This window comes from Carya illinoinensis, chromosome 4 (genome assembly GCF_018687715.1).
Source record: "Carya illinoinensis cultivar Pawnee chromosome 4, C.illinoinensisPawnee_v1, whole genome shotgun sequence".
NCBI lineage: Eukaryota > Viridiplantae > Streptophyta > Magnoliopsida > Fagales > Juglandaceae > Carya > Carya illinoinensis.
In genome coordinates this window covers 29,550,444-29,560,858 of record NC_056755.1, presented here as the reverse complement: position 1 = coordinate 29,560,858, position 10,415 = coordinate 29,550,444, and the positions used below count along the sequence as shown (strand labels likewise).

The following is a 10,415-nucleotide window of genomic DNA, read 5'->3' as shown; positions in this document are numbered from 1 at the left end:
GATACAATGCACTTTCCTGATCCCCCAATCTTTTATACAGTCATCCATCTTTATCCCAATAAATGAATTCTTGTAATCAACAATTTCTTTGAAGCCAATAATCTACTTGTGCAATATCCGATCACTGTCAATAAATCGGGTTATGATACACATGTAGTTGACATTTTGTATGGACTTCCATGTATAAGTCATAAATGACATTCTTTGGCCAATGGTAATAAGCATCTCCTTCATCTCTGCCTTCTCCTTAGTATGCCTCTTTAAACAATTTCGCATCAACGTATACTGTGAAGGCATGGAAAATTATGGCTCAAGAGTATGCACAAATTTACAGAAACCTTTTTTGTCAAATGTGGTAAAAGGCATCTCATCAGATGATCATCTCCACAAGAAAATCTCTCAACATCTTCTCACTATATTAAGGGATTGACAGTTTCTTAATCTACGTACCATCAGTGACCTTAGAAGTTTCATAACTAAGCCTGGTCTGATCAGTACCCACCAACTCCTTTTGTATCTTATACTGCTGACAACCATTAAGATGTGTTATTAATATAGAGGTGTTTTTTTTTTTCAAATGACAGCCACAAAGTTGCCCACAGTGGTGGCATCTTGCTTGTGGGTTCTCACATTTACTGGGAGTTTTGGTGAAATGTTTATATGTCCATGAGCTTTTTTTACTAGGTCGTGGTGGTCAATCTACATTAATATGTATCTCATCCTCCTTATTTATAAGCATATCCTCATCTTCTACATCTATTGGGACTCAACTACTTTCATAGGAAGTAACTACCCTAAATGTGGGTATAGGTGTGGAAGTATCCCTACCAGGACCAGATGTGGATCTAGATGTAGGAACTGTGGCATCCCCTTGTGGACTATCGTTCTTAGTAGGTGTAGCATCCATATTTAGATCAACTATGTTGAAAAAATAAATTTCAACCAAATAAATTAGAAAAAAAATACAAATGTCTAGCCTGCGTGGATTGATTCTAACATGATTAAAGAAGACTTGAGATTAAGAAAAAAAGAGACCATTAAACAAAGTAAAAGACATGATTGTCAAACGATTATTGTTTTTTCTTTACAAGAGAAAGCAACCCGTTTCCAACATCATTTCATAGTGATTTCATAGTGCCAATATAAAGCATGTCGACCATTAAAATTAAAAGTTATATTATATTCTTTAATATATTGAATAAAATCAAATTAATCAAGACGTAATATTCTCTACATATTAAACTAATCATGTTAGTAGATTGTTATGAAATATGCTACCATTATTTAAAACAAACTAATTATAAATGAAGCTAACATAAGTTTGATAGAAGAAGCAAGGGATAGTTTCAACTAAAGCATATACTAATGCGCGTGCGCAGAATGAATAAAAAAAAAAAAAAAAAAAGAACCCGAGTTTAATATCTGCTCAAATGAGGTATTTTATATGACGAGTCGGGTCGCAGGTATCCAGTATCCGCATCTCCAACCTGCGTCTATTACCTGACACAGCCAATTACAATATCACTCTTACCTAGCCGGATTGACCCAAATGTCCAGATTTCAAACCGGACTTAAAAAAAAAAAAGGGGGGTCCGATATATTGCACACCCTTAATATCTAGATATAATTTCTTTAGAATAGTTGTTAGATACACAGATATGGAGTCGCTACTCAATCAATTTTAGAGTTTTTTTTTTTTTTTTTGGAACTTCCAACTGATCATATTATAAGGACTAAAAACAGTTATGCAAGATCATGATTATATATGCTCATCAAATCAATTTGCGACTGAAGATTAAGATCATGTGAAGAATTATGAGGGAACACAAAATCAGCTAAGGGAACCTTCTCCTTGAAATCTCAAACCATGTTACAATTAAGTGATAGTAAGAACATTATGCTGCAGTGAATTAGTTCAAAATGCTCGAAGTTTTGTAAATATGGCTGGGCATGCAGAGTCATTTTGCAAACCAAGTGATAACGGTGAAAAACCCTAAAAATTTTCAAATTATTTGCAAATTAAATTTCAATATGCATGGCCATTATACACGGAATCCAAATTGGGAGAAAAATCTTAATAATTCTCAAACCTTAAAAATCGAAATTCCATAATAAGACAATAAAATTAGGCATCCCTTAAACAACAAAATCACAAGTATCATTAAATTAGATTTACAATGAAGTCATGGCAACAAAATCTCCAAAATTTAGGAACCTTAAATTTTGATTTCATCACAAATTAAATATCAAATACCAATTGTGAATCAAATAAATGGAGGTGCTAATATACTTACGGCGTTGCGAAGGCTAGTGGGAAGTAGTCTATGGTGGGGCTGGGCTTGCGACAATGGCAAATGCCTAAGAACAATGTATATGAAGAGAGAAACAAAGAGAGAATAGAGAGGATCGCGAAAGAGTGAGGGGGAGAAAGGGGTCCTACATTTTGGACCCTTGTGTGAAGAAAATGACGTTGTTAACGATGTCATTCTACTTGAAATGTAACGACGTCGTTTACTTAGGTTTTCTTAAAAAAAAAAAAAATCAAATGTAAAACAGTGTCATTTTACGTTTGACACCGTTGGAGCTCAGAGTATGGAAGTTGGAGCTCATCTAGGCTTCAAACTCCTAGTCCAACTCCGACATGAGTTTTTGGAGGTACTTCGATTCCAACTTCGAATTTCGACTACTCCGATGAGTGGAGGTCGGCTGAAGTCGGAGGTGGCAGAGGGTTTGAACAGCCCTAGGTTAACCTATCTGCTGGCATCTATTAAATGGGCAGATAGATTAACCATCCATTCCGCTCAATCCCCAAATGTACTTTGATGCAAGCTTGATTCAAACACCAACTATCCTAAAAACTTAATGGATTTTGAGGCATGCTTAATTCCAATAGCAAATATCATTAAAAAAAATAAAGAACAAATCTAATAATATTAACCAAAAAAAAAAAAGAATCAGAACTGGAGTTGGAGGAGGAGGAGGAGGAGAAGAAGGAGAAGGAGAAGGAGAAGAGGATGATGATAATTATGATGATTTGGGAAGGTGCGAAGGAGGAAGAGAAAGTGATAAAACCCAATGTGTGCGACACCGAATCCTAGTTATATTAATTCTAGTACCGATCAGAAGGAGAAGAAAATGAAAAAAGATAATAGAGGAGGGGCTAAGAAGAATAAGAAGAGGAAGGAGAAGGAGATACAAAATTAAGGAGAGAAGAAGCAGCAAAAGAGCAAGAGGAGAGAGGAAGAGTAGAAGGATGTGGTGTAGAAGAATGTGTTAGGGTTTTTTCTGTTTACGTTATAATTTACTTATATATACAATCAAACAACCAGGTGGGAGTGTATCGGGATGGATAATTCAACTTGGACCTCCCACCAATCCTTTATTATTTCTAAACTTAATCAGCTCAGCTGGTCGAGTAAACTGGTGATTTTTTCGCTCGTTTTCCTTGCAAGCCAAACCGATTTAGTAGAAAGATTGGGTAACGAGAGCCCGCTATCCATCCCTAATGATTAGTTAGAAATGATTAATGTCGACAAAAAGTACTGAAACTCGATATAGTGGGCAGCGCATAGCAACCACACACCCTAGCAATGCCCAATAAAGGAATTAGCTAAATGAAGATTGTAAACCTATTTTTGCCCTATTTTTCTCTTGCATTCCCAAAGTATTTATCCCCACTAAAAGACAATCCATCCTCTCTCATACTTGAATATATTACAAATTATGGAGAACTTGTAGGGCAATTCTTTATTTGTCTAAATCCAACTTAGAAGGAGAATCATATCACTTTCTCTACATTTTCATCTCCAACTTATAATATGGAGTCAAGCTTTCTGAAATTGGCTATAGTTGAAGGTACTATACCACATTCACCTTCCAAACCATATACGAAGTGTCAAATTATTAAAACTAGACACTTTGCAGCATCCACTAAGAACTGATCGCCAAGATTTGCTACATCACAAATTTTTATTCCTCTTAATCACCATCGTCAAAGCAACCATTAAGTTCTGTTTGTCAAGGTTGTGCATGCGACACCAAATATTTTTGTTCATCACAATGACACTAGATGAATTAAGGTGTAAAACATCAAAGACACACTTACAACTCTTTTACAACTCATTCGACAATCAACCAATGCAATTCTGTTACTTCATTAAAATTGAATTTTAATTTTATAAAATTAGGCTCTATTTCATTATGGATTTAATCTGTCCGGTTCGATTGGTCTTGAAGGAGCATTCTAGACTGGACCGATTCTTTCTGTTCACCAAAACAACAAGCCGGACCAAACCGATTTGGTTCGATCCAATCAGTCTTATGTATTTGATCTGGATCCTTTTTTTCTTTCAAGGTTTGTGACAAAAAAATTGTATAAAATGATTAAAAGAAATTAAGTGAATGATTTGATTAATTGAATTAATCCAAGTGGTCTAACTAAGTATATACTAGTATTTTAATTAAGTGTAATAAATCAATAGTGTTAGTAGTATGTGTATTATCAATAATTAATAGTTAATACCCTGTCTTCTTAAAATTCTTCACCTTAAATGTTTTATATGATCTAAGCATAAATAATTAGGTAGAAGAAAATTACATAATTATTTATAATTAGTTAGAAGAAAATTATATAACTACTTCCTTCGAATTTATATAACTACTTAAAAAAACTGTAAAATATTATATAAAATAATATTTAAAAATTTATATAGTAGTCTGTCAGTTCCGGATGGAAAAACTAAGATTTTAATTTCCATTTCGTTCCTAGGAAGTAGTCATTTCAGTCTGAAATATACTTAAGTGGCAATTTTGTAAATAACTTGAAAACTGAGAGACAAAGGTAATTCCGTCCTGTTTGAGTTCTTCTGTTCTGAACTTTCTGCCCCTTCCCTGTGAAATTAGATCCTTGTTTCTAACTTCATCTTTTATTTTGTCCTGTCTGTTAGTTTGCCTGTACCATCTTTTCTTTCTTTGTCTTAGGGTTAGGAAGCTTTGCCACGTAGGATTTATTATAAAAAAATTAATTTTTTTATATATATTTAATATTTATTTTTAAAAAATATATATATATATATAATTTTTATATACTAAGATTTTTCAAATATCATTTTTATTCTCGTTTTGGTTTATTGTGAAAATTTAAGAAGAAAATTCTCTTACTTAAAGCTGTTTGACAATCCCTTGTTCCGTGCTCTTCTTTCATAAGCTTTTCTTGGGTTTTCAGATTTTGAGATCCTTTCAATGGCGTAGAGTCTCGACTGCGTCACCTCAAACCTTCAACCTTTAGAGAATAATGATACTTGTTTCGATTGTGCCACTGATGGGATAGGCATTTACCGCTTTCGGAGCAGGCAAAACAATCAGTGCCAGCACACAATCAAGACCCGATTCAAGGCTCGTTTAATGGTGACAACATTTTACCCCAACTCAATTTCTTTCGTATCATCTTTATAATTTTTTAAAATTTTTATATAAAATATAATAAATAATTTAATTTTTTCAATTTATAAAATAATAATAATAATATAAAAAATAATATTTATTTAATTTTTAACTTCCATTTCAATTTACTATCTAAATGATACCTAAATATGCATATTTTTAATATTTGTATTAAGAAGTATTGTTAAGTTTTTTAAAATATGTATATTTTTAAAATTTGTATCGATGCTATTTAGAAATGAAAACTATCAAGTATATAAAAAAGATTACATAAAAATAAATATATAAAGTGATGTGATTAAATGAATTTCGTTATATTTATTTTATAATAAAAATAATTTTACAATTTAACATATCATATCAAATCACATGAATTTATAAATTTATTTTTATGTAATTCATTTGTCTAAAATATTTCCTTTTAGAAATATAGTTTCTTTTATATAAATAATTCTATTTCGACCGGACAAAACCTAATTGGTCTTGATCAGTTTTTTTTTTTTTTTTTTTTTTGCTTGGGAGTTCTTACATCTCAACATTTCATATAGAGTTGTAAAATAATTATAAAGAATTATAAGTGAATCAATTTTCTTTTGATAATTTAATAATATAGTACGTGAATTTTAATATTTTGTAGTGTAATAATAATTGAAGAGTAATACTAGATATAGTTATAATTTATATATGCGTCGTATATTTTTTTTTAAAAAGAATGAGATTTATTATTAAAAATTAATTTTTTTAATATCAGTCTCATATTTTATTTTATTATACTATGATTGTAAATATTATTTATAATAATAAAAAGGTATTTATATTATAAATATTCTAAGATCAATATTAATAAGTCTACTATTCTTCTATCACCTTTTTATTATTCGTTTTATTTTTTTTAATTTTTTTAATAATTAAAGGTATTAAAAAAATATTTAAAAAAATAAAAATTTTAAATATACTAAAATAAGAAAAAAGTATTAAGAAGATAAAAAACCTATCATCACCCTTATAGGATATGTTGTATATGTTGTACGCGTTGGTTATAACAAAATAAGCCAATAAGTCATATCAAAAAAATAAGCCAATAAGAAATCAACACATATTATATAAACGCATGTCGACGGGATCCTCACTGTTGGTAACATTTGATGGGTCGATCGACTAATAAACCGGGACTGCCCCTGTTTCTTGAATGTCCTTTTCGTGAAAACGACCATTCTGTGGGCTACGCCTACGAGCTACCGCTTGTTTTGTGGCCCAAATGACTCAAATACCCATACATTATTATATTATAAAACTTATCGACACTATTATTTTCTTGCGTTGGATACAGTAATAAACTTGAAATTGATATGCCCATTTGGTACTAACCACAAAATATAGACATTGCCGTTATTATATATTCAAGAAGAATTAAATTAACGGGTCAAATTATAAAGAATTATATTTTTAAGCATAAATTATCTATTCTTGAGCTGACATGTAGAGGCGTAAAGCACATCATTAACATAACTTAAATAATAAAATTTGATTTATATGATTAAAAATATAAAATTTATCTTTTAAATTAAATTGTAATAAATAAGTATTTTATTAAATATGCTCTATACATCAATTTAGAAATAAAATTTTTAATTAATGTAATTAGTTTTAAGAGAAATTAGAGATTCTTCTCCCAAAAAGTTAGTAGAAATATAAATAAAAAATTGAATATATGTATAATATATGAAAGAAATTATTAATGGGCAGGGAACAATATAGGAATTAATTAAAAACTGTTAAAGTGATTAATATAATATTTAGGGATTAATTGAAAACCGTTAAGAGTGAGAAGTAACGGAGAAGTAGAATAAAGTGATTATATTACTGTTATATTTATAAAATAATTATATAAATTGATATTATTTTATCTGATTTATTAAATTAATTTTATTATAAAAATAATTTTATAATTCAATGAATCATATTAAATTATTAATATTTGAGAATATATTTATTTAATTACTCTGTCACAAAATAATATATTCCAAGTGATTAATATGATATTCTGAAAGAAGAGTTAAAACTTTGTAAGAGAGAGAGAGAGGAGAGTACAGAAGGACGAAGGTTATAGAAGTCATTAGAATAAAGACCTTTAGTGGGAGGCAAAAAATTAGTGGGCTCAACTGCTCAAATGAATGATTGCGTGAAGACATCATTTTAGATGAATGACACGTGCTTTTTAATCCGACGGTGCCTTTTTTCAGGAATCTTTTTTTGTCCAAGAACAAAGTAGACAACCTTTGTGGGGCAGATAGGGTCACAATCAGGCAGAAATGGACCTTTTCTGAAAAAAATGTTGGAAGGGTCCCACTGAAAGTGACCTTTAAAGAAAGAGAAAATCAACTAATGGAGATCTTACCTTTTTTTACTTATTTATTTTTTCTTTTGAAAGGGACCGTACCCTTTATTAATATTATCATATTAATAAATTAATTGAGAGACATGTTGGCTTTTTAATTAAGCAATTATTACCCATGTAATTCCAAAACCAAACCATGGGCTTTGTCCAACCACTCCATCATCCTCATCATATATTTATTGGACAATAAGTTGGCTTTGTGCTCAATTTATATGTAGACCCTCTTCTCCATTTCTTTCCAATACTTCTTCTAATTCATACTCTTCTCCCCTTTCATAGAGATTTGTAATCATGTTAGGAAATAGGCCCCGGCCGATAATCGGAAATCTATCGAAATTATTAATTTCCGGTCATCGAGCCGAGTTTTTGGAGGTGGTGAAGAGTCCAAAGAGTCCATTGGACCTCAAGATGCAATCCCCAAGAGGAATAAAGAATTATGATCTTGGTGGGGTTGGCTTGGGTATTGTTGCTGCTCTTGAGAAAACTAATGATAGTGGAAGGCGACACGCAGTTTTGGCAAAGTATGCTGTTTGTAGTTGCAATCTGAATCGATCCAATCCCATATCTGTAAATTCAAACAAATTTTGTGGGAGATTAAAGGGAGGCTATGAAGATTATGAAGCAGCCAATTCAGAGAACTATACATATGTGACTTGTCATGGGCCAACCAAGTCCTTCACCAGGGTGTATTATGATGGAGGTGAACATGGATTAACAAGTGGGCATGAAAGAAATGACCTTGAGTTTGATAGATGTAGCAACAAATTGGGCAATATCAAGGACTCAGAGACAAGATCTGAGGAAACTTTTTCAGGGTATCCAACATCAGATTTTCTCAGTTCGTGTCACTTGTGCAGTAAAAGCCTCCATGGCAAAGACATATACATGTACAGGTAAAAAATTATATATGTTTCTCTTTCCTTTCCATATCTGTCTCCCATTTTTCATAAGAAGTTACTTAGTGGTTTAGATTCTCAAAGGGTATAAGTTATGAGATTAATAATTCACGTTTGTGTTGGTTTTACAGAGGAGAGAAAGCATTTTGTAGCACAGAGTGTCGGTCAAGGCAGATAATGATGGATGAGCGGAAAGAACAGTGTAGATTGGAGTCATCAAGGTCTGTAGATGTTTCAAGCTCACCATACACGAGAGGCCAGATCTTCTCACCTGGGATTCTTGCAGCTTAGGCAATACATGAGAAGGTGACGACCACAAACGGTTGTCATGTCACGGCTATTCTCTTCTCTTCTCTATACACACGAGAATTAATAGAAAGTTGAACCAATCCAGGAAATTTTATTGTAAAATTAGAGCATATCATGTATTATATATATACTTCGATGAGAAATATATGAACTGTAGAAGAGAACTACATATGAGATGCACTGAGTCTTGAGCTTCAATTCTGTAGCTTTCAGGCCAGCAAAACTGATTACTCCATCATAGATAGGGTTAAACCAACCAGAGGTAAAAGAGAAATCGTATTTAGAAAGGGGCAATATAAGAAGGATGAACTCACAAACATTATTAGTTTTGAGGATGATAATGAAGCTCACAAACATATGTAAAGAAATGGCATAAGATGAAAGGTTCAGTTCTGAACCGAATCGCAAGCAGATTTGAAACTTTACAAAAGGACCAATGAGATTGACCTGATATAGTAAATGTTATCCACCAACAGCCCATTAGAGATATATGCATACTGCTTAAGACTGAATGATATTGTTTTAAGCAGTGTGCATGTGCATTGAGAAAATACAAGGCTCAATCTGATATAATTTCATTGTTTTACGTTTTGGTAATGTGATCAAGATCAGTTAAGAAAACCAACGTGCACGAAATTAAAAGAGTTCCCATGGACCGAACTCTTGGATTTGCTCTGAGGGTAATTGATAACTGCTACAGACATAAAGAGATTACACAAAAGTAAATTTACAAATTAACGTGACTTTTATTAAATCTATTTTACCTTAAAAGTAGAATATATCTTGACTAGCTGCAGCAGAATATGGCTGCCTGCTTAAGGGAATATTGGCCATGCCGCTGATGCATAAAGGCTTGTACAACCCCCATTCTGCTTAATGCCATTTTCCGTTCATAGGCTGCAATGTGAGCGGCTCAAAGACCTGGCATATGTGCCGCAGTCGGTAGGGGAAAAGGTCCAGAGGAGTAGAAAAAATCGATAGAGATGTGAAAATAGTAATGAATACAGTACTTTCAAGAAAAAATCGAAGTTAATGAAAAGTACGCAAACCATTTTAAAAATACAATAAAAGATTTGCATTGATCAATTACCTATTTACGTGCAGTTAATTAGGGCTGGGCGGCCGTCCCTGCCCCCAAGAAAAGCAAAGGGGCCCCAGGTTGGCTGGGTGGGGACCCCATTCATCCAATGTGGGCTTCAGGGCGGGGCCTAGTCTGGGCCCATGCCTGCCAGTCACCCAATCCGGCCCGCATGCATGCGGATATATATTTAAGATGTATGGTAAAACAGATGTATGGTAAAACGATATCGTTTTGGAGATGAGTAGTAATAGGTTTATAACTCAATCACAATTAATTTGCAATTCTTAAT

General features: G+C 32.4%; 1 protein-coding gene across 1 annotated transcript; it reads left to right on the top strand.

Moving 5' to 3' along the window:
• Positions 1 to 8,038: 8,038 nt before the first annotated feature.
• On the top strand, positions 8,039 to 9,243 carry LOC122306285 (FCS-Like Zinc finger 13-like). The gene is made up of 2 exons (XM_043118717.1): positions 8,039 to 8,733; positions 8,868 to 9,243. Exons 1-2 carry the CDS (start codon positions 8,132 to 8,134, stop codon positions 9,025 to 9,027), a joined length of 762 nt encoding a protein of 253 aa, XP_042974651.1. The 5' UTR covers positions 8,039 to 8,131; the 3' UTR covers positions 9,028 to 9,243.
• The last annotated feature ends 1,172 nt before the right edge of the window (positions 9,244 to 10,415 follow it).

Excerpts from the sequence above, each read along its gene's own strand:
- LOC122306285 (XM_043118717.1), top strand. The coding sequence starts at position 8,132 with ATGTTAGGAAATAGGCCCCGGCCGATAATCGGAAATCTATCGAAATTA. Across the intron at positions 8,734-8,867 it reads AAAGACATATACATGTACAG|AGGAGAGAAAGCATTTTGTA; the intron begins GTAAAAAATTAT and ends TTGGTTTTACAG.